Source organism: Lacerta agilis, chromosome 17, assembly GCF_009819535.1.
Source record: "Lacerta agilis isolate rLacAgi1 chromosome 17, rLacAgi1.pri, whole genome shotgun sequence".
In the NCBI taxonomy this organism is placed as follows: Eukaryota; Metazoa; Chordata; class Lepidosauria; order Squamata; family Lacertidae; genus Lacerta; species Lacerta agilis.
This window is the reverse complement of record NC_046328.1, coordinates 32,333,949-32,358,143: the sequence shown is the minus strand read 5'-3', so window position 1 is coordinate 32,358,143 and position 24,195 is coordinate 32,333,949. Positions and strand designations below refer to the sequence as shown.

Sequence of the window (24,195 nt, the reverse complement as noted above, 5' to 3'; positions counted from 1 at the left end):
ACAGGTGTGACATTAATCCAAGAAAGGCTTAGAATCACCTTTCCAATGGGGTGTAGGTGTCTCTGTGTGTACTTGTGTCAGTGGCAAGGGTTACAGCAGAGCTTTCCAAACCGTGTGTCATGACACGCTAGTGTTTCGGCTGCAGTGTGCAGGTGTGTCGCGGGAACGCTCCCCGCGCTCCTCCCGGGGCTGGAAAGGGGCTAGTTTAACCTCCGGTTTGCTAGTAAAACTGAATGACTGTCGCAAAACCATGCATGTCTAAAAAGAGGGTCACCAACATGAAAAGTTTGGAAATCTCCGGGTTAAGGCCACCAAGATGGCAGGAGCTTATCTGGGCAGCCACTGCCTTTCCTGGCTGCTCCGGGGAAAGGCCACAGAAAGCCCCCGGTTCGATCCCCGACATCTCCAGGACAGTAGGGCTGGGAATGTCCCCGAGTGTAGTAATACTGAGCTAATATAGTCTGACTCGAAACAAGGTTAGCTCCCCATACGTCTCATCCAAGGGGGGGGGGGTGATGGAGCAGGCGAGATGGCCAGGGAGATCCAGTGATATCGCTGTGTGCTGCGAATTAAGACCGTATCCGCAAGCAAAGGTATCTGGCATTCTTGTTATCTCGGTCAAAATTATCAAAGTTTGCATCGCTGGCAACTTATCCCAGAACAGAAGAATTCTAGGCATCTGGCAGCAAGAACGCACACGCCCGACTTTGCAATCAATCAATCAATAAATAATCTGTTTGTTTTTCTCACTTGCCAGGTTTGTCGGGATTTGGGATAGGGGCACAAAAGCAAAAGGGGGCCAAGCAAGGTACAGTCTGAAATACTGGTCCTCAAAACTAAACAGGATACCAATTATTAAAGTATCACATTTATATCCCGCCTTTTCTCCAAGAAGCTCGAGGTTGGGTGACCATCTGTTATGAATGCTTTATAGTCAGAGATTCCTGAATGGCGGCGGCAGGGCAGGAGTTGGACCAGACGGCCCTCAGGGTCCCTTCCAGCCCTACAATTCTATGAAGTGGTTTTCTTCCTCCTCGTTTTATCCTTGTAACAACCCTGTTGAGGTAGATCAGGCTGAAAGTGAGTGACTGGCCCAAGGTTACCCAGAAGGTTTCATGGCCAGGCGGGGATTTGAACCCTGGTCTCTCCCAGCTCCTAATCCCTGCACCACCGCTGGTTCCCCACTGGACTTGAGCCTATGCGCAAAGTCAAAAGTGCCGTTCTACTGTTGCCACAAGCACGTAAGAGGAGCCCTGCTGGATCAGGCCATTGTCCCACCAAGTCATAGAATCATAGAATTGTAGAGTTGGAAGGGGACCCCCAAGGGTCATCTAGCCCAACCCCCTTGCCAGCACCCTGTTCTCACCGTGGCCAACCAGCTGTCTGTAGGAAGCCTCCCCAAAACCAGACCTGAGCACAGCAGCGACTTCCCTGCTTGCGATTCCCAGATCCTGGTATTCAGAGGCTTACTGCCTTCAACAGTGGAAGGAGAACACGGCCATCGTGGCTATCAGCCATGAACTTCATCTAAGCCCCTTTCAAGAGCCGTCCAAGTTGGCAGCCGTCGCTACCTCTTGCGGGAGGGAATCCCATAAGCTTAACTGCTCGCCGTGCAAAGAAATGCTTCCTTTTTGTCTCTCCCCAAACCTTCCAGCGTTTGGCTTCTTGGAATGACCTCAAGTTCTAGCGCAGGCAAAGACCAATTTACGCACGTCCCATTGGAACGCGACCACGTGCCAAATCCTAAGTGACTTTAAAAATAGCAAAAGGAGCCCAGGGAGGGTGAAAAGGGATGAAAACAGCGCCCGGCAATCCCGCGAGCCTTTGCAAGTGCAATCCCAGAAGCCCTTACGCCAACCATTGAGGCCTGTGGAAAGCTGGAGTCTGAGGAAGGGGCTTGAGAGGGGAAGACACTGTTGGAATTTGGTGTCTGGTAAGTGCTGCTGGTTTTTTAATAGGGGTTTTCAAGGATTCCCAGAGGTTTAAGAGGGTATTTGCAGACTTCTCCAACAGTGTTTCAAATATACGCAATTTCGCTTAAACGCACGAGGCCTCAGAACATAACCCCCATATAAATGGGGAGTTTCCTGCATTATTATTTATCTTACTATTTATTAAATTTATTGGGACAGAGGGAGGAAAGCTTCTGTTTTGCACATCCCTACCATACTCTCCCAGCGCTTCTTCACAAAACTAAAGAGCCTCAAATACAGTGGACGCTCGGGTTGCGAACGTGATCCGTGCGGGAGGCATGTTTACAACCCGCAGCGCCGCTTCTGAACATGCGCGGTTTGCGAATCGACGCTTCTGCGCATGTGCCGAAACCCGGAGGTAACCCGCTCCGGTACTTCTGGGCTCGGCACGAGCGCAACCCGAAAAAACGTAAGCCGCAGCGTTCTCAAGATATGGCTGTACTGCAACCATTCTCAAGGTATGGCTGTACTGCAACCATCTCTCTGGCGTCGAGCCCAACGCACCAGGCATCGGCAGCCACAATCGATGATGTACTGGCAGCGTTTAGGACCACTCCTTGCGGGCTGGACGGGAAACCTAGGAATTTTCCACGGAGCTCCCCCACTGCCAGCAACTGCGATGTCACTTCCTGCAGACCCGTCTGTTCTAGCTGGTCCCGGCCCCCTTTCTCAAGTGCCCCCCCTGGGATCCCCGGGACAAGAGCCAGACAGAAGATTAAGAAGCCGGTGGGAAGAGAAGTGTCCAGGGCAGCCAGGCAGGCGTGGGAACAGGGCCAGGACTGCCCTGGAGCCGAACAAGAAAGGGGGAGGAGAGCTTAAGGCACTCAAGGAGGCCCAGCGCCAAGAGATCAGAAAAAGCTAACTCCTTCTGCCAAACAAGCCCTTGTCAGCACAAAGGAAAGCAGGCTGATGCCCTGCGGCCTTCTGTTTGCTGAGCCAGGGAGGGGAATGCTTGACTCAAAGCCTTGCTCTTCACCACCACCCCTCCCACTGCATTGTCATGCAATCCTCATTCCCCCAGGTTTTGAACGACAAGAGCCTGAGGACAAGAGGACCCTCCCCCCAATTATTCTCTCCAACTTCCCTTTCATTGTGGAGCATTTTTTAAAAGTGTCAAGGGATTAAAATCCAAACTCAGCTACAAACCTCTTGCCGGGGGGAGCTGATCTCTCTCAAACTGGCCTACATCACAGGGCTGTTGTGAAGATGAAATGACAGGGGAAGACTGCGTACTCCGCCCCAGGCAGCTCACAAAAGTAGGGTTATTGGAAGACATACGGCGAGAGGGAGACAGCTCTCCAGACACTGCTTGAGGGTCGCTCCAGGTCAGCCTTCTCCCAATCTGGTGCTCTCCAAGTGTTGTGGGAAAAGGCCCATCATCAGACCCGGCTGAGGGCGAGAGGCGATGGGGAGTTGGGAGTCCAGAAATACCTGGAACGGATCCAATTGGGAGATCCATTTACAGCGCAGTGACAGCTAAGCTGTAATGCGCCACGTGTTGGTGGAGGGGTTAGGATGGGTGAGGAACCATTTTTGAGCCCGAGGGCCACATTCTGTCCTAAGCCACCTTCCAGGGGCCACATGCCAGGGGTGAACCGGGCCAGAGGCAAACGTGGGCAGTGGAACACAGGCTTTACCTTTCTACAGCTGGCTGGCTTCTACGCACGTCCCTTTCTCATTCTCCATCCAGGAATGGAAGAGGCATTATCAGCACTCAGGGACACATTCCAGGCAGGTAAAAATACTCAAGGGTGGTGCATAGCAGAGCTGGCAAGGGGTGTGGCCTGAGGGGGAGTCCCATGGGCCAGAGATCTGGAGTAGGGCTGGGCGATATATTGATACGTTGTCCAAAACTGCTTTGAAGTCCATATCGTGATATTGGTCACATAGTTTTTTGACCTGGCAACACTGCACAAATCAGGATGTAAGCTATGCAAAAATCACAACGTAAAGGGGAAAACAAAGCTAGCCAATGCCTACATCCTTATTTCAGACATCGGGATGCATCAGTGTACCACAATGTTTAGCTGGTGATATAGCGTGATGCCAAAAACCAGATATTGCCCAGCCCTAGTCTGGAGGGGAAGATTTGGCCTCCAGGCCTGAGGTTCCCCATTGCCTGCATTCCCTAATAGTTTGGGGGATGATTGCGAAGAAACACAAGCAAGTACTAAGCATCTGCAGACTTGAAAGAGAAGCGCCCCCAATTTCAGGGATAGGCGGGGGACTCCCTTAGGTAGTCACCTAGAGATTTTGCAGGAGCACCACAGGCGACCATCCAAATAGCCCTTGCCAAGCTTGGATTAGAATGCCTGCTTTGTTTCGGAGCGTTAATTGGCCATCAATCGGATCACTCCCTATTTTGGAACGGCAGATGGCATTCTATTTATATACGCCTGGAGTCTTGGTACCAAAGTTAAAAACTTCTCTTCCCCCGCCCCGCCCCCCCAAATGCAACTCAAACAGCAGTCAACAAAAGAAATCCCCCCACACACACACACAACCCACACAGCAAATTTGCTATATGTTTACTCGGCATATCTGTGCATAGGATTGCTCCTCTCCCCAGGCTTCCATCTTCAGAGTTTCCTTAGATGGAGTAGCCTGGAGGAGTTTTTTGAGAGACTAACATGGCTGGCTGGGCTGTATCCACAAAACCCACTAGCATCACAGACCAAAAAGAAAGAGGGGGAGAGAGGGTGTGCAAACCACATCTCAGTCCTAGACGAGGAGACTCCATTTTGGTGCGCATAGCTCTGAGCTGAGGTCATGGAGGAACTTAAAAGTCGCACAGATGTTCGAACAGGGCCCCACAGTCCGCCCGAGCGCTTCTGTACCAGGGTGCCAGTCACAGACACAGGGCTGTGTCACTCGGGGGCTCTCTTTCGATGCCACCCTCCTCCCTGGGATCTGCTTTGACTTTCTCACCCTCCACCGCTCAGGCCTCTTCCACCACATGTCTGCATTGCACTCAGTTTCGCTCACCGCACAAGGCAGAACGCGAGCTCAGCCTGCCTGTGGATGCCGAATAGCAGTGTGGTTATCAAACCAAGATAAAGACTCCCCCTTCCCCACTATCCCCAGCCCCCAAAAGGCAAGCGACCAGGACAAGATCCAGAAGTACAAAGAAATACTCTTTGTTGGCGGTCAATTAAATGTGGCATGCCCTCCAGTCACCAAGGATCGCAGTGCACAACATTATTTGGGAAACGTTTCTTTGAGATCTTCCTTTATCGACTCTGGGGGATTAGGGTACCCCGTGCTTCTCACTCCGAGGGAACCTTCAAGTCACGATGCTGAGGTTCCTCAGTCCCTTCCTAGACTTATGCGGCTGCCTTATCATCAGTGTTAGAACTCAAGTTGGGGGCGGCTGTTTTCAGTAATTGAGCTTCTAGCCCTCAGCACCACAGATATATTCTGCAGGGGAAATATTCAGGCAGCAAGCGCTCAATTCAGGAGGGAGGTTGAATAAAAGCATCTAACGGGTTATGGGAGAGGCCTTGCAAAAACATGATCATTTAGGAAAGGCAGCTTAGGTTATTCAGTGCTGCATACACATCAAATGTTTAGGGCACGGCGTGCCTCTGAAGAATCTTGGGAAGTGTAGTTTACTCTGCAATTCCCAGAATCCTCCAATAACTACAGTTCCCAGCATTCTATGGGAGAAGAGAAGTATATGGAGTGTATGCAGCCTAAGTTGTGGAATTTAGATTTTAAAAAAAATAAAAGTTCAGCATCTGGGCAAACACTCACAGCCCCAGCTATTGGGTTTCCAGCACACAACATCTGTGCAACACCCTGCGCTTGCTTCAACCGGCCAGAACGGAGACGCAGGACAATTGTGCCTTGGGGCTCTTCAGATTATTATCGCAACAAGCCTGCATGCAGCCACAGGTCAATGCAATGCCCACGAGCCTCAGAGACGCAGGAGGGGGCAAGAAGGCAGAACCCGGGACCCGATTGCTTGAGAACAGGACTGCCTGCGATCAGATTCAGCAAAGCTTTCAAGTGCCGCAAGACCAGATGCCTCTCTGACACCCAGCTGCGTCTGAAGGCCAGAAACTCCGAGGAACGACAACGTGGGTGATCTGGGTGGGTCAAAGAAAATTCTTGAGAGTTTCCCACCCACATCGATGTGCTGTCCCCCTCTACTCCACCGTGGTTCCCCCCCCAAAAAAATCCCATCAGCTTCCATCTGGGATCCACCACGAAGCCGGGTCACCTAGCAGCCCCCTCTGCTCACTTGCCCACCTCAAAGGATTCCTCTTCGTTGGCGGTCAATTAAAAGGGGTGTGCACAGCATTGTTTGGCAAGCGTTTCTTTGAGATCTTTATCAAAACTCTGGAGGACTGGGGAACCCCATACTCACTCAGAGAAGTAAAATATAAAGCAGTATAGAAATGAAAAATAATATTAAGTTCCATTTTAAAATAAAATGGCACCTGGACATTCCGTTATGGTGCCTGTAACCTAAGTTTAAGGTGCCATTTGGAGATTGTCTTATATATCTGAGTTTCTGTTTCCAAGTGATTTCTACTCTGCGTAAAATTCAAAGGAAATACATCTGGCTATAAGCACATTTGCAGACCTAAGTTACTGGTTCGCTGTCGCAAGATATGGAGAGAGATGCTGCCTCTCCAAAGAGGGAATCAAGCCAGCTCATGAATGCTTGATAGCTTGCCTGCCATGACAGCAAAACAAAAAGGAAGTGTACCACTAAATGCTAGGAAGCTATTGGGTTGGTTTGTGGCCTTTCTAAAAGCATGAATGGAAGGCTTTCAATGTTAGAAACTCAGATATAAAAGCTAGGCGCCAAATGGCTCCTTAAACCAGGGTTACGGTCGCCAAAATGGAGTGTCTAGTTGCCATTTTTGGGGTAAGACGGCTCTAAAGTCTTGTTTCTCAAATGATGGACTGACTGGGATTGATTCTCAGTTAAACATCTGACTAGTTCAGATGACAACCATAATCTAGGTTAAGAGCTTAGAGAATTTGAAGCAGAAAAGCCCCTTGATCCAGGGAGAGTCCACATATATAGGCCTATTCCGACCAGACCACTTTTTCTTAATGGTGAAACTGACCATTCATAACGTAGAGATGTTCTTCACAACCATGAGCAGAGCAGAGGGGTGGCATAAGTGAAGCGACAACAATTAGCTATAATAAGGTTGTTCACTGCTGCTGCTTAGGCTGCACAGAAAAAGCATTTTGGTTCCTGAAATGAATTCTGGTGGTGTGTTGCTAGTGTGCAAAAACAGTCAAGATCCAGTGATTCCCAGGCATGCACCTCCAGATGGGGGAGATGTCAGGCACCATCCTGGTGCCCAGGCATCTTCACTTGGCCGCAAGTTGCCGATAAAGGTAAAGGTAAAGGGACCCTGCCCTGACCATTAAGGTCCAGTCGTGTCCGACTCTGGGGTTGCGGCGCTCATCTCACTTTACTGGCCGAGGGAGCCGGCGTACAGCTTCCGGGTCATGTGGCCAGCATGACTAAACCGCTTCTGGTGAACCAGAGCAGTGCACGGAAACGCCGTTTACCTTCCCGCTGGAGCGGTACCTATTTATCTACTTGCACTTTGACGTGCTTTTGAACTGCTAGGTGGGCAGGAGCTGGGACCGAGCAACGGGAGCTCATCCCATCGTGGGGATTCGAACCACCAACCTTCTGGTCAGCAAGCCCTAGGCCACCACAGCACCGAGAGCTAGGTGCAAAATGTGCCTGACTATTTTCCAACACTGAAGGTCTGGGAACAGAGGATGTGAGGCTAGGACCTGTGACTTTGATTCATCAGGGTCCTTGCCATGTTCTGTCAGGGATGCCCCACTCACGCTGCAGCTCTGGTAATAAATCAAATTTATTACCTGCCCTTCACCAGGATTTCCCAGGGCATGTTACAACAATTAAAAAATCACATTTTTTAAAGTTAAAAAACTGAATTAAAAGCATAGTAGAGTCACAGGAATGCCCCTGAAAACACATCTCAGACATGAGGATAAAGAGGTACATCTTCAGCAGTTGCCAAAAGTCGGTTCCACAGTGAAGAGGGAATTCCACAACTTAGGGGCCGCCACAGTGAAGGCCCTCTGCTGTACCACCACCACCCAAACTTCTGAGCTTCATGGAAGCACCAAGAGGGTTCCCTTTGCAGAGCTTAACATGCGGGAGGGTCTGTACGTAAAAAGGCAGTCTTTCAGATATTTGGGGTTCCCCAACACTAACACTGGGCACCTTGAATTGGGCCTGCAAACAGAACTGGCAGCCACAAACAAGGGGAGACTCATAAACAAGGCCGTATCGTACCCCGCGGGAGATTTATGTGCTCTTCTGCCAAACCTTGGCTCTCCCCTGAGGCCGTTTTGTCAAAGTTAGGCATCTCCCAGTGACCAGGCTGTTGTGCAACTGGGCTGCTCTCAGCGAGCCTGAAAGGAAGGCTGTTGGGAGGAGGGGGGGTGTCCAAATGGCCAGATAGCTGCCTCCTTCCCCAGACTAGCTGTCTCCCTTGTTCAGATGCTATAAATCTTCACTCTTGGCTACAGACCTGCTGACAAGTTACTTTTCCAGCAAGGCAACTCATCCCAGACCAGGAAGCCAGCGGGAGGTGGGGGAAGAGAAAAAGAGACGGATTATATGCATTTACTACCTAGCTTTTTGGGGGGGTGCCAAGTGGTTTAAAAACTACCTTTTGGAGGGAGGGGGATTTCACACTTTTATCCGCTAAGAGGGAAGTCAACTTGAGAACAGGAAGGCCTCTGTGCCAGCTTCAGCGAGTTAAGAACTTGGAAGTAAAAAAAAATTATAGGGGGGATTTTTTCTTAAGGGTATTAAAGCCTCGGATGTTAATCCAGACCAGTTAGCTCAGCAATCCTTGCAATGAATTAGCCAGCAAGCCAAGGATCAAGAGTTGATTAACGAGGCATCGCATGGACAGAAGCAGATGGTGACATGGAGATCTTAGAGCTGAAGCTCAGCCTTGGCCAGCTAGCTACCACCCCCACCCCCCACCCAAAAAATTAGATGTTATGCACTGCAAGTCCTATAACCCCCAGCCGACACCAAGCTACAGTTACAGCAACTGAAGCAGGAGCTTGAAGCCTGAGAGTCCTGTTCCAAACTGGAATGGGCACTTGCAATTCCAAAACAACAACAACCCTACCATAGCAGTTTTTAAGGTAAAGTCAAGCACCAGCATCCATTTGCCATGTATTTGGTTTCCAGCAGGCACCAACCCCACACCCAGAAACACTAAAAATATACAGAGAGGCAGAATATGCCAAATGAGCTCAGCCTCTATTTAAACATTTTTTTTTAAGGTTTCTAGTCCCTATGGGCACTTGGAAGAGTTTTCATACGAAACTCAGAAAGGCGCCTGGAGAAGCAAAGGGCTTCTGAAAGTCAACTGGAGTCTCCGCCTAACAGCCCAGTTTTTATTTCAAAAGTGGCTACTCGTCCATATTCCCAGGATTTTGTCCAAGGTGCCAACGCAAGATTCGAGATGTTTACTGAGCTTGCTGACGTAGGCTCCATCTGCCCCGTCCGTTAAAGTGGCGTGATGCTGCTTTAAATCGGCCGTGGCTTCCCCCAAAAAAATCCTAGGAACCGTAGTTTAAGTGTGCCGAGAGTTGTTAGGGGACACCACCACCACCACCCCGCTCACGTCACAGAACTACATTTCCCATAGTCCCTGGGAAGAGGGTTTGGCCATTAAACCACTCTGGGAATTGCAGCTCTGGGAGGGAATTAAGGAGCCTTTCCTAGCAACTCTCAGCATCCTTAAACTACAAAACTCCCAGCATTCTTTGGGGAAAGCCGTGACTGCTCAAAGTGGCACCATCCTGCTTTAAATGCAAAGCTTTAAGGGTTTGTTTTTCTTACAATCAAGTGGTATATATAGATTTTACAAAATAAATTAAATGTACAGTGCAGATGGGACCATATTCTATTACCTTAGAAAAAATGGGCCAAGCCTAAGAACCTTCTGCTACCTTCTTTCTGTTCCAAGGGGCATAAGAATGTGAAGTACATAGGAAGGGGCCCTTCGGATTGAGGCAGGAAGCCCATCTTTTCCAGCATCCTGGCTCCCCCAGAGCGGCCTGATTTATTCAGGAAGTCCACAAAGCAGGATATAAAGGCAATAACCCCCCCCCCCCCGCAGCCTTCGTTTCCCAGCAACTGGTATTTGGAGTCATGCTGCCTTTAATCCTGGAAGCAGCAAACATTCATCCTGACTAGTAGCTATTGATAGCCTTTAAAAAAAAAAAAAAAACCCAACGAAACTGATTTTTATTTGCACGTCAATATACACTACACAGTTATCTACGAAAAGGGGCTGAGATGTTAATACCATCTGGAGATTTACAAATCAGAAATTGATTCTTTTATCAATTCTAATTTTAAAAGCATTTGTGTCACCCAATTTAGGGATAGTAAGTCAATAAACTTTATTCGGATTAGCCGAAGGCCATAGCAACAATAAAACGTTACAGTGCATCCAGAAAAGAAAATTTGATAAAAAGCACGTATTAGAATCCTGAATTATCACTCAGTTAGTGGCCCTTATTCTAATTGCCCCAGCTATGTAGCTGTTATCTGGTCATTCTGGTCTGATAGAAGGAAGTGCATTATGGATATTAAAATATTAAAAATACAACCGAAGCATTCTCTGAAGGAGCCACCTCCTGGCAACAGAAATGCAGCCAATTCCTTTCAGAGATCCTAAACTCTTTTTTGGCATCTTGAGTTACTAAGCTCCAGCTGTTTAGAAACATCTGCATATCCTTCTATAGCTACAGCCACTAAAGTTGATTTTATTACCGTATTTTCCGGCGTATAAGATGACTGGGCGTATAAGACGACCCCCAACTTTTCCAGTTAAAATATAGTGTTTGAGATATACTTGACCACAGATTCTCCACCCGGCGTGTAAGACGGCCCCCGACTTTTGATAAGATTTTCCTGGATTAAAAAGTAGCCTTATACGCCAGAATATACAGTATATACATGGTTGCATATCCACCATTACACTCCCAAGCAGATCCATTGAAATTGATGGACGTGACTAACTTGGGCCTGTTCATTTTAATAGCAGCGCTTATCAGATCGCCTTATCTCCCATGCCAACAAATGTCCGACCTTGCCAGACTTTCGGCATTTTCAAAACAGAGGTCATCCTCTTGTCACAAGTGTCGGCTTGAGAGAGATTTCTTCACACTAAGCATACACTGACAGAATTCCATCACCTCCCCAGCTACCAAAATTTGTACTTTTTAAACTCAAGGCTCCTTGCCCTCAATGTTTTGAAGCCAGACCAGCAATGCCTCAGAAGGGGTTTTGTTTTGTTTTTTACAGTACAGTAGAGGGATAAAGATTCAGTTCCCTATCTGTTTCCTTATTGCTCCCAGGCAAGCGGAAACTGGGTTCTGCAAAATACATTTGCACTTATCTGAGCTTATAAAAAAAAGGGAAGTGGGCATGCAAGCAAGCACGCATAAATTCAACGGGGAAGCGGCCAGAATGAAGAAAAATTATTGCCTGCGATAAAGGGGATGGGCAGGCAATTAAGGAGAGTCTCGTGCTGCAAGACAGATGCACTTAAGATCCACTACCTAAGCACCCTTGAAGATAATCTGGTGTTAGAAACCAGCTGTGAGCAGTGTCTGGTTTCCTGAACAGCAACCCTGACAAAGAGACAAGGCAGGCCTTGGTACCAGCTAGCACAGCCATTTGCGGCCCTATCAGCCAACAAAAGAAGCCAGCTGTGGACCAGAGCAAAACCAAGGCTCCCAGGCCTGTGGTGCAAAACTTCACAGATCACCCAACGATGTATATCTGGTTCACCCCGACCATCCAATATCTGCGTCTTTGGGTGATCTACATTCTCAGGGAAAAGGGGGAGAGGGAAGGAAGGGTCACCAGAAGCTCCCACAGAGCCTTCATTCGCTCCTCAAGAGAGGTCAAGTTGGGGCTGGGTTTGCAGCCCCTCTGTGCCAAATGAAATATCTAGGGGCCTTTCAGTACTGTTTTTGCATGCGCAAAAATTCAGGGGCAGACACACTGCTTCATTTCCGATTGGGACCCGTCCCATGGCTTCCTGCTGAAACCCTTTAACTTTTCATGCCACAGCTGAGACTGGGATAGCTCTGTTGGTATGGCTCATGGGTTGGGCTAAAGATTCCTGCATTGCAGGGAATTGGGTGATTCATTCAACTCCAAATTCCAACTGCTCCAGGGATTGCGGGGCGTTGGACTAGACACCCCTTCCAACTCTTCAATTCCATTACTTTTTTTGGGGGGGGGGAAGATTCCCACTTTTCTTGCATCCCTCCAGATGACAAGAACATGGCAACACTGGGGAAACATTGCAGGGCTACCAATACAGTAGTACCTCAGGTTACATACGCTTCAGGTTACAGACGCTTCAGGTTACAGACTCCGCTAACCCAGAAATAACTCTTCAGGTTAAGAACTTTGCTTCAGGATAAGAACAGAAATCGTCCTCCAGCAGCGCAGCGGCAGCAGGAGGTTCCATTAGCTAAAGTGATGCTTCAGGTAAAGAACAGTTTCAGGTTAAGAACAGACCTCCAGAACGAATTAAGTTCTTAACCCGAGGTACCACTGTACAGCAGAATGATGTCTGGGAAGGTTCGGTGTAAATCCACCACTACTGCAGCATCGACGAGTTGCACAATACACAAACACCCAAGTCTGGAGGGACCCCCTAGAGCAGGGGTGGCCAACTCGCAAGAGACTGCGATCTACTCACAGAGTTAAAAACTGGCAGTGATCTACCCCCTGTTCTGGGGGGTTCAGGTCAAAGTTGTTGAGGTATTTTTTGGGAGGAGGAAAGCCCAGTTTTTAAGGGGTTCAGGGCAAAAATGTTGAGCTTTTCTTAGGGGAGACAAACTTGTTGAGCTGCTTTGGGAGAGCCAGTGATCTACCACAGACATCCAGTGATCTACCGGTAGATCACGATCTACCTGTTGGACATGCCTGCCCTAGAGAATACTCACCCATTGCAGCCTCCATCCATCATCACGGAGGCAAAGCAGAGATTGCCAGGGGAAAGTGACCCCTTGCTTTTGGATTCAAGGGACACAAAGTTGGTCAGCCTTGATATTGTGTTCTAAAAGCGCCCCACTCCAGAAAAGCAACCAGGTTCTTCAGCCACCTATTATGGCAGCTTTCACCAACCTGACGCCCCTTGACATGTTTTGGACTACAAGTCCCATCAGCCCCAGCCAGCACAGCCATGCTGACCAGGGCAAAGTCCAAAACATCTGGAGGGGCAGCAGGCTGCATCTACTGAACCTAGCAGGGTTTGCGTGAAAGCAAAGTGAAGAAAAGAATCAGCCACAGCTCTGGCCATCACTGCCCATAATGGCCGCTGCTGGGGCTGCTGGGAGTTGGAGTCCACAATGTCTGGAGGGGTGCCAGGCCGGGTGAAGGGCTGAACTACGCACCATGGGGGAGTTCTACGACTGGATCAATCTATGTCAGAGGTGGGGGGGGCAGGTCTGGATAAGCTATCTCTGCAAGATCCAGAGCACTGCCCAGCTGTTACCAGCTATCACAGTTCCTTCTAGCAGGGTGGGTGAAGCCAGCCTCTCCCCCCCTCCACCAGCCTAAGCTGCCTCATTTCCTGAGCAGGAAGCAGAGGGGCCACCCCGCTGCGTCCAGGAGATCCCTCTTGGAGGAGGCTTTCCGGGAAACGCCTTTCAAGGGAGATCTGTGGTGGAGAGACCCCTTGGCCTAAAAGACCCTTCATCCAATACTCACAAAGCTGAAGCGCAAAAGGGGAGCAGCCCTGAAGGATTACAGCCCACCCTCCCACATCGTGCCATCAGGAAGCCCTGCCCTAGGCGAGCCCTAATATTTTCCCCTGCAACCCCCTGCCTCCCCGCCCCCAAACTGGCCACTGATGTTCTGCCCTGCAGGCAAACTCAGGAATGGGGAAGGAAAGCAAATATTGATACAGAACTTAACAAAGACTATCCCTCGGCATTGCTGTGTAAGCCTCTAAGCAACGGCTTGTCTCTTTCCATTCTGTATTTTCATATCCATTTATGGGTAGTGTGGGTTGCTTGATAAAAAAAAACCCGACTTAAAATCAAATGTCTGCATAAACAGGAAGAGGTGTTTAAAGAAGAAAAAGATGGGAGGCCTTTTATCTGACCCATGTGTCCATGGATTATATTCCATGACAACCCTACTAAGAGAAGACCCATTCAAGTGAATGAACATGGCTACCTAGAGCTCATTCTTTCCAATAGGTCTACAGCCCTCGGATTATAATTGGGGGTTTTTTGGGGGGGGGGTGAACTTTCTTGTATTCTATTATTGATCTTTCTTATTAATAACTACCTTGAGTAATGCATTTAGGCACTTGAAGAGAAAGCTCTCTTTCTCTCTCTCTCTCTTTCTCACACACACACACACTATGGAAAAAACAGACACACCCGAGTATCTACCCAGAATTCCTTCCTGCTTTGCACCACACACTATTCCCCACCAAACATATGCCCCACTAAGGACAGGACTTGCGGCCTCTTCTGGTTCCTATTGGGGGGGTGCATTTCTGAGCACAAGGGCCACATTCCCACATGGGCAATCTTTCACGGACCACACCCCAGTAGTGGCCAGGGCAACGGGTCAAAATGGGCAGCTTTGCACACAAAATTCAGAGATTCCTAGACACACATCTATATATCTCTTTCCAACCAAACCAATAAAAACTATCACCATTTAAGGACACATTTTTAGCAGGGTAAAAGCAGCCAGGGTCAACAGATCAGAGTGGACAGGGGTGTGGCACCGGAGCATCAGGAGGAGAGGCCAGAGGTTCCTCATCCATAATCTACTGCCTATTCAAGGCTCCCAGAATAAGAAAGGATGGGTGACTTTAAGCTCTTGTTTCAAAGTCTCTTGCCTTATATAGCTCTGGGGTTTCCTGCACTCAAAGTCTTCCCCAGCCTCTGCTACCTAGCGCTTTTCAACTGGAAAAGCCAGGATTCCAACCTCATAAGCGCCTCCTGGATCAGGGCCAAAGCCCCATTCAGTCCAGCATCCTGTTCTCGCAGAGGCCACCTAGATGCCTGTGGGGAAACCTGCAGCCAAGACACGAGCATGAGAGCCCTCCCCACTCTTGTGGTTTCCAGAAACTGGCATCCAGGTACCATGGAGCAAGAGCAAAGCAAGAGCTCTGTTGCCAAGTTGTGGGCCTCCCTTATGCCCAGCAAGTTTTGATGCTGGGCAACATTGGCCTCGATTCACCCACAATTCTCTCCTGGAGCTGCTTTGTCCATCTGGCCGAGAGCACCCAACCCCTCCCCACAAACTGAGGCATTTTGCAGCCTCTGATCTTCACACACGATATAATTAAAAGGCACGGGATTCACAACAAGATGTAATATCGCAGGCTTTTTAAGGAGAAGGTGGAGGAATTATTAGCCACCTTCGAGGAGGATGTGCCTTAATGAAAGAGTGCTCGTTGTCCCTGCTTGGGAGAATGAGAGGGGGCTGTTGTTGCCACGCCCTGCTTCAGGGCTTCCTAGTATACCTTCGCAGTATACATCAGAGCAACAGGGAGGAAAACAGGAAAGAGTTGCCCTACAGCAAAACAGAACCTCCAGGTGCAGAAGCAGTCTACCCTTGAATATCAGGCACCAGGAACAAAGCAAAAGGAAGGCAGTGGCCTTCTCTGGATTGTCTGGAGGGTCCATCACAGGAAACAAGACGCTGGACAAGATGGAGCCTCGGCCTAACCCAGTAGGGTTCTTCTGGAAGAAAGAGGCAGGACAGCTCCATACAGAACCTCCAAGCTCAAAAGCAATTTATTTTTGAACACCAAAAGGCTGGAAATGAGCAATGTTTGGGGAGGCGGTTGCCATCACCTTCACCATTTGTGACCTTTCCAGCTGGATTGTGCTCAGATCAGACACAACAGTCCTTATGTTCTTGAGAACCACGATGGCCAAGAATGTAACCACCATGGCAGTTCATAGTTAAAACTTTGGAACCCGCTCCCACAGGAGGAGTGATGGCCACCAACCTAGACTGCTTTAAAAGAGGATTAGGCACATTTGCAGAGGACAGGGCTGTTGATGGCTACTAAACACAATGGCTATGCTCTGCCTGTACACTTGGAAGGCAATAATGCTTCTGAAAACCACTTGCTGGAAACCACAGGAGGGGAAGACTGGCTCTTGTGCTCAGGGTCTGTTTGCGGGGATCCCACAGGCATCTGGTTGACCACTGAGAAGACAAGATACTGGGGCAGATGGGCCCCTGGCCGGATCCAGCAGGCTGTATGTTCTGATAGTCACAGGCTGCCTAGTGTTCAGGGAGCAGCAAACATGCAACACCTTCCTCCTTGGTAAGGGGCTTCTAGAAGCAGCTAATTAGAGACCAAGAGGGAAGAGCAGGGGGAAGAAGACAAGGGACCAGACCACTGTTTGGATGCTAGACTTTCTACCCAATCCAGTGGGACTCTTATGCTGCACAGCTCACAGCAGCAATGGTTAAATTAAATGGTTAAGTCTCCCACGTTTCAAGGCAGAATACCACAAAGAATTTTTTAAAAACACCAGTCACTAGGGGATTAAAAAAAACCAGGAAAGGAACTCTTGCCTTCATTAACCCCTCACTTAAGGGCTCCCCAGAGGCATCCTGCAAGGGCAACAGCTGGATGGTGAGGTCTCTCTGGAGTGGCCCAACAAAAGCTCTTCTCAGGCTTTCATACGTGTGATGGCTCCATTTTAGTTTCCTGGCAAGACCACTGAGCTACTTCCCTATGTGAGGAAAGACTAAAACATCTGGGGCTTTTACAGGCAAGTAAGGAGGGGTGTATGACAGAGGTGCATAAGATTACATACATGGTGCAGAGAAAATGGATAGGGAAGAGAACTAATCCTAGAATCTGGGGAGGGAGTATCAGTCAATGAAGCTGGAGATTCAGGACAGGCCAGATGAAGGAGTTCCTTCGCTCAGTAGGAAATTTGCTGCCACAAGATGCAGCTTCGGCCACCAACTTGAAAACAGAAATAGATGAGTTCATGGAGAATAAGGCTAGCAATAGCCACTAGCCATCTCCAGGATGAGACGCGGTAGGCTTGTTCATAAGGCTTTTGGGGGTTCACATGTAAGAGAGGGCTTGGGAGCTTCCTGCAAATCATCTGATGAAGAGCTGCAGAGGCAAGATGGGTGGGCGGGAAGGATGCAGAGTTAAATCCAGAACAGATCTTCTTACGGGCAGAGCCGTGGCTCAGTGGCAGAGCGTCCGCCTTGCGTGCAGAATGTCCCAGGTTCAATCCCCAACAGGCACCTCCAGGTAAGGTCACGAAAGACTCCCTGCCTGAAATCTGCCGCCCTTCAGTGTGTACAACACTGAGCTAGATGGACCAATGGCTCAGTAGGAGGCAGCTTCCGATGTTTCCCCAAACAGAGCACCCATGTGCAGGAGCAGCCTACCCCCCAAAGGACGAGGCCCGGCGGACAATTGGTACTCAAGCCCAACCCTTACAGGGTCTCCAGCGGCACCACCGTGGCGAAACCTGGAGCCCATGCCCGATGCCTTACTCGAACCAGAACCAATGATGGAGAAGGGCATTGGCTAAATTTCAGTGGGGTCCTCTCTGAGCAGAACTCAGGGGGCGTTGGGCCGAGGCGGGCCTCCTAATTAATCCTGCTGGTGGCCTGAACAGGGAAAGGCTTTTGTCGAGAGCCACTTTGGCCAAGCGCAGAGGATTCTGGGAGAGTGGCCAAGCGCAGAGGGTTCTGGGTAGCAGCTGCTGCGCCACCGCGGCGGAGGGAGCTCGCCCTCCCTGGAACCGGCCAGCCCGTCCTCCCCACGGAGCGCCCCCTCGTCCTACCTGCTCCCGGGCGCGGCGCTCGGCCTCCGCCTCCCTCTGCAGCCTCTCGGCTCGCTCGTCGGCCTCGTCGGCGTGCTGCTGCAGCACCTGGATCTTGCGCTTCACCGCCTCGATGGTGGTCGCCCCGGCCATGGCCACAGACTGCCTTGCTTCTCCTTCCCCGGCCCGCCCCTGCTCTCCACTCCGTCCGCGCCGCCGCTCCCGACAGCCCCCGCGCCCCGCCCTGAAATACCCGGGAGGCGGCGCCCCCCCCGCCTTCACGGTGACGTCACGCGCCAGCGGATGGCCCCGGATGAAGGCGGGGCCGCCGCGGCCGCCTCCCTGCCCGGCTCTAGCTCCAGCTGCAGGGTTGCTATGGCAACGGGAGCAGGCCGCCGAGCCGGAGCCGGCAAAAAAGAGAGAGAGAAAGAAACCTCAGCATCCTTCTCCTTTCGCTCCGCCACACCCATCGCCAGCCCCACCACAAAGGGAAAGCAGTGGGAGCTCCTCCAGTGGGGCTGGCCCCTTTGCAAGGGAGGATGGGAGGCAACAGAACCCTCCCAGCCCCATTTGCAGACCTGTTGAAAAGCAATGGGGCTCGCCTGCCAGTGAAGCCTGCACCCTGCAGATGCACCTCAGAAGTGTCTAGCTGCCGTATCAGGCCGGCGGTCCAACCCAGATGCTGCCCTTATGGAGGCTTGTCGCTGAAATCTGTGGGGTTTTGCTTCCAAGGAAAAACGGGGACCGGAGCAAGTCGGAAGCCCACCTGGGCGGCCCCACAGGATCCCCCAGCCGTGTCATAGACCTCAAAGCATTCCTATGATTACCATCCACAAGCTGCACCAGCCTGGAAAGCCTAAGAACATAAGAAGGGCCTGCTGGATCCCGCCAAGTGCCCATCGAGTCCTGCATCCTGTTCTCAGATTGGAAACCCACAAGCACCAAAGCATACTCCCCTGCGGCAGTTTGCAGCGACCATGGAGGCAGGGCAGAGCCATTGTGGCTAGTAGCCACCGGCATGGATTTGTCCAAGCCATCCAAGTTGGTAGCCATCACTGCCTCCTGCGAAAGCAAATCCCAGTGTCATTTGAAGAAGCCTCTTCCTTTTATCTGTCCCGAATCTCCCAGCATTTAGCTTCATTGGACACCCACGAGTTACGGTGTTTAAACGCAAACCGAATTGCATTTCTTCCCCATCCCTAACAGGCTTCAGCCCAACCATTCTCCCAAAGCATGATGTGCTAACCATCACAAACACAGTTTTTTTTTTATTTTAAAAAAAGCTTTTTGGCCTTACTAATTCCTCTGACCTTTCCCATCCACTCCTGCATGTTGGCAGATCTGCTATACCATAAAAGAGGACAGGGAGGGGGGAGAGAAAGAGAGAGAGTTAGGAGCCTAGGCCTGAAGACTGCAAGGACAACTAGGTACATATATGGGCACCAGAGATCCAAACTCAACCTTTGCAAAACAGCATCTGGGGTTTTTACTGGGAGATGAAGCAAGGCTGGGAAACATTCCATTCCAGTGAGGTCTTTCTTCTCTCTCACTCACGCACGCATGCACACACACACATCACCCTCTTACAAGCCTGCTCCCCCTTTCCCTGATCAATGGAAGATCTGAGACTCTAGTTTCCAGATGACTTTGCTGCCAGTTATGGCTGTGGGTTACACATATTTGACCAAGTGGCATTTGCCTGGTGCGTCAAGGCACTGCGGGAACATCCAGCTCTAATTTGTATGCGGTTTCCCTTGGAACAAGGCGATGCAGCCGGTTTTAGAGCACGCTGTCCGCCCTGCTAGTCAGAAATAGTTGTGTAGAAGCGCCCTTATCAAACTCTGCAGGCCTTTCCTGACTGAGAACTAATAAGGAGAGTTTTCGTTTCAGCAAACAGGAACGGCGCAGGCTTGATCCCACTGCCGTCTCCATGCACAAGACTGAAATGAAACATGAAATAACTCAAACAACGGCTGGGTGACACTCCCATTTCAAAATCCAGATTCAGTATCTTGAGGATGGGAATGGAATTGTGAATAAGAACCTGATAAGGTAAAAAGTTCTATTGAATCAGACCAAACGTCTGTCTAGGCCTCCACCCTTAGAACCTTGGAACCCTTGGAACCATAAGAAGAACCTACTGGATTGGGCCAATGTTCCACGTAGTCCATCGTCCTGTTCTCACAGTGTCCATCCAGATGGTCTCAGTGGGTAACCCTCGAGCAAGACCCATGCACAGAAGCCCTGTCCCCTCCTGTGGTTTCTAGCAACTGACAGTCAGAAGTATTATTACCATCAGAGCTAGCAGCCACTGAAGCAACATAGGAAGCTATGTTACACTCATTATAATGCCTAGCAGCAGTTTTCTGCGATTTCACACAGGAGTCTTCCCCACCCCTACCATGAGATGCTAGAGATTGAACCTGGGGGTTTTGACATCCCACTGAATTATGGTCTTTCCCTCTATAAATAAAGCAAGATTCTAGTCCTTATCATTCCAATAAAAAGGCTGATTTAAATAGGAGCACACAAAGTGCTAGATGGAATAGTCAAGCCACTGGGACCATCTAACAGATTGAGGTTGAATCCCGACAAGACAGAAACACTGTTTCCAGGGCACAGGGGAGAGACAAGTGGGGGGGTATTCCCTGGTCCTGAATGGGTTAACACTGCCCCTAAATGACCAAATGTGCAGCCTGGGAGTACTTTTGGAGGCGCAGGTCATTTCTGAGTCCAGGGCAGCTGTCTACCCGCTCCATCTGGTACACCGGTTGAGACCCTGCCTGTTTGCGTGCTGCCTCACCAGAGTGGTACATGCTCTGGTTATGTCCCGCTTGGACTACTGCAATGTGCTCTACATGGGGCTACCTTTGAAGGTGACTCGGAAACTACAAATAATACCCTCCTTCTGTTTCCACCACCTGGTATCCAGAGGCACCCTGCCTCTGACAATGAAGGAGCAAGATTGACCTTCCTTGGAATTTTTTTTAAATAAAAAGTTACTAGTCCTTATTGTTCTGTGAAGATCTGCTTGGGGAAATGGTGGGTTTGAACCTGAAGATTCCCAGATGTCAGAGGGCAGTGCTTCATATAGCTCCTTGCAACTTCTCCACTATACCAGAAAACGGGGGGGGGGGGGGGTAATTATGCAATAGTAGCTTTGAAAAAAATCAGAGTAAGTTATGCAAAATAGATTAAATTGTGCAAATCACATTTGCATAACATACCCAGGGTGCAGAATTCAACTACTGTTGCTGAGCATGCGTTAGTGATGCAGAATTTTGATTTTATTTCATTTTCTAAAAGGTCGGCTCATAGCTAACAAAGCCTTCAGGGGTATAAGTGGGGGGGGGCACATAGCATTCCTTCCTTCAGGTATCTGCCTCTCCCCCCCCCCAGCGTCTCAATTTAGCCCTTCAGCTGTAAATCAGCCTGGGGGATGAGCAGCCATCTGGAGTCAGTCGGAGGAAGACTTGTGAATCCCTCCCGCAAAGCCTTTTTGGCACCCGTCCCTCCTCCTTCCTCCTTCCTCCTTCCAGCGGGGTCAGCATACCGATCCTGACTTTGCAATTAGCACCCAAGGAGTGCTGAGCATTCCTTGGCACCAAGGCCCGGCTTCTGAGGTTACTCTCACCCTCCTGGAGCTCCCCTGTGGGGCATCTAAGTGGTTAGGCCACTCAAGAAACTCGCAGCTAATGTTTCTTCTTGGGCCTTCCTCCCATGTGTTGACAGCTAGCCAGTACTGCACAGCAGATCTCAGAGAACAAAACCCCACCACCCCAAACACTCCACATTTAAATTCCTGGGCTGCTTAATGGGATTGAAGGACCTATTCTTCAATAACTGGAGAAAGGGATGTGTTCTCTGGCCCCCTCTGCTGGGCACATGTGGGGAGGCAGGAACTAGCCGAATCAAGGCAGAGGGGGGGATCGACGATCCGAGACACCTCCATGCCCTGTTCATTGTGCATTCATGAGTATTTGTGCTCATGATGCTATCGGAGCAGTCATGTGTGATCCCGCTTTCAAAACTATTCATCCCCTGCAAGAGTTTTGGGGCGGACACACTGCTTTGTTTTTGATGGGCGCATGTCCCACAGCATCCTGCTAAATCCTCTAAAGTTTTGTACCACAAATATTCTGGCTACAGCAAAAGAGTCCCCCCACCCCGATAATGTGGAAGCATCTCAGAACAGCTAATAAAGCAGAACGATGTGGAGATGATTCCATACCCTCCAACATTTCTCCGATGGAAATAGGGATATCCTATTCCACAATGATAATGATAATAATACTTTTGTCATTTATACTCTGCCGATTTGAATGGGTTGCCCCAGCCACTCTGGGCGGCTTCCAACATACATAAAAATATTTTAAACATTAAAAAAAATTCCCTATAAAGCCTTCAGATGTTTTCTAAAGGCTCAGGGGTTGCATAACTCCATACCTTCCAACATTTCTGCAATGAAAATTGGGACATCCTAAGGAAAGGCGGGACATTCTGGGACCAAATAAAAAACTGGGACAGTAAATCTAGGACTGTCCCTGCAGGGGCGTACCAAGGGGGGAGCAGGGAGGCGGTGCACTCACGGCGCCACGTCTCCGGGGGTGACAATGCGCAGCGTCGCTACGTACAATGCATGCGTCGTACGTAGCGACGCCCCACCCCTGGGTGCACGTCGTGTTTGCTGCTCCGGGTGCCCAAGCGGCTTCGTACACCTCTGTGTCCCTGGAAAATAGATCCACTTGGAGGGTCTGCGATCCAGAATAAATCCACTACAGGTGCACTGCTATTGCGTCAGGGATGAGCCAGTGGGCAGTAGCGGTTTGAGTGTTAGACTAGGCCCTGGAGAGACCAGGATTTAAATCCCTGCTCAGTCATGAAACTCGCTGGGTGACCTTGGGCCAGTAGAAGGTCACCCATGAAGAGATGCAGCCCCGAGGCACAAACTACCCCCTAAAATTTGCCCAGTGCTGTGGCATACACTTTCTCAAGCCCCCATCCACTGGCGGCCCCCAACTTGGATGGCTTTCAACAAGGATGAGACAAATCCATGGAGAATAGTGAGGCTATCAGTGGCTACAAAGCCTGATGGCTATGTTCTGCCTCCAAAGTCGGAGGCAAAATACCAGTTGCGGGGAACTCCGGGGGATCGGAGAGTTGCTCTTGTGCTCAGATCCTGCTTTTGGGCTTCTCATTGGGGCATCTGGTTGGCCGCGGTGAGAACGGGATGCAAGACTAGATGGGCCATTGGCTTGATTCACCAGCCAGGCTCTTCTATGTTTAGATGTGTCCGAATTTAATTTGGAGAAAGGGCCATCCCTCCACTCCCTAACTTCGTGTGCCTGTATCTGAAGAAGTGTGCATGCACACGAAAGCTCATACCAAGAACAAACTTAGTTGGTCTCTATGGTGCTACTGGAAGGAATTTTATATTTTATATTTTGTTTTGACTATGGCAGACCAACACGGCTACCTACCTGTAACTGGAACTATGGAAGGCACCACATTGAGCCGCATGAAATGGAAGTCCATCTTTGGTATCTGAAGAAGTGTGCATGCACACGAAAGCTCATACCAAGAACAAACTTAGTTGGTCTCTAAGGTGCTACTGGAAGGAATTTTTGATTTTTGATTTTGTTTTGACTATGGCAGACCAACATGGCTACCTACCTGTAACCCCCTAACTTCTGATAGAGAACACAAAAAATCACCCTGTACTGAGTCAAACCATTGGTTCATCTAGCTTAGTACTGTCTCCACTGACTGGCGGTGTCTCTCTGGGGTGTCAGGGCTGGGTCCAATTCTTAATTTTGCATGTTTTTAGGAAGATAGGTTACTGCGAGGGAGTGCTCTGGCCTTCATGCTACCCTTGAAGGTGACTTGGAAACTAAAACTAAGCCAGAATGCGGCTGTCAGACTGGTGACTGGGAGCGGCCACTGGGGCCTTATAACACCGGTCCTAAAGGATCTACATTGGCTCCCAGTATGTTTCCAAGTGCAACTCAAAGTGTTGAAAGCCCTAAACGGCCTCAGCCCAGTATACCCCCCATTGTCCAGCCCGGACACTGAGGTCCAGCTCCGAGGGCCTTCTGGCGGTTCCCTCCCTGCAAGAAGTGAGGTTATGGGGAACCAGGCAGAGGGCCTTCTCAGTAGTGGCACCCGTCCTATGGAATGCCCTCCCATCAGATGTCAAGGAGATAAGCAACTATCTGACTTTTAGAAGACATCTGAAGGCAGCCCTGTTTAGGGATGCTTATAATGTTAGATTTTTGTGTGTGTGTGTTTTAATATTTTGTTGGAAGCCACCAAGAGTGGCTGGGGGAACCCAGTCAGATGAGCAGCATTTATTAGTAGTCCCGTGGGCTTCCTGAAAGAA

General features: G+C 49.8%; 1 protein-coding gene across 15 annotated transcripts in view; it reads right to left on the bottom strand.

Moving 5' to 3' along the window:
* The window catches only part of TPM3 (tropomyosin 3), a 67,905-nt gene that overhangs the window by 32,720 nt on the left and 10,990 nt on the right, over window positions 1–24,195 (bottom strand). For 8 of the 15 annotated variants that reach the window (XM_033174175.1, XM_033174174.1, XM_033174173.1 and 5 more), the window contains exon 1: window positions 17,838–18,046. The exons of the other annotated variants lie outside the window; for them this stretch is intronic. In XM_033174175.1, the coding sequence (XP_033030066.1) occupies window positions 17,838–17,969 (132 nt within the window). In that variant the 5' untranslated portion in view covers window positions 17,970–18,046. Of the gene's footprint in view, window positions 1–17,837; window positions 18,047–24,195 lie in introns of those variants that run through there. 15 annotated transcript variants of the gene reach the window in all.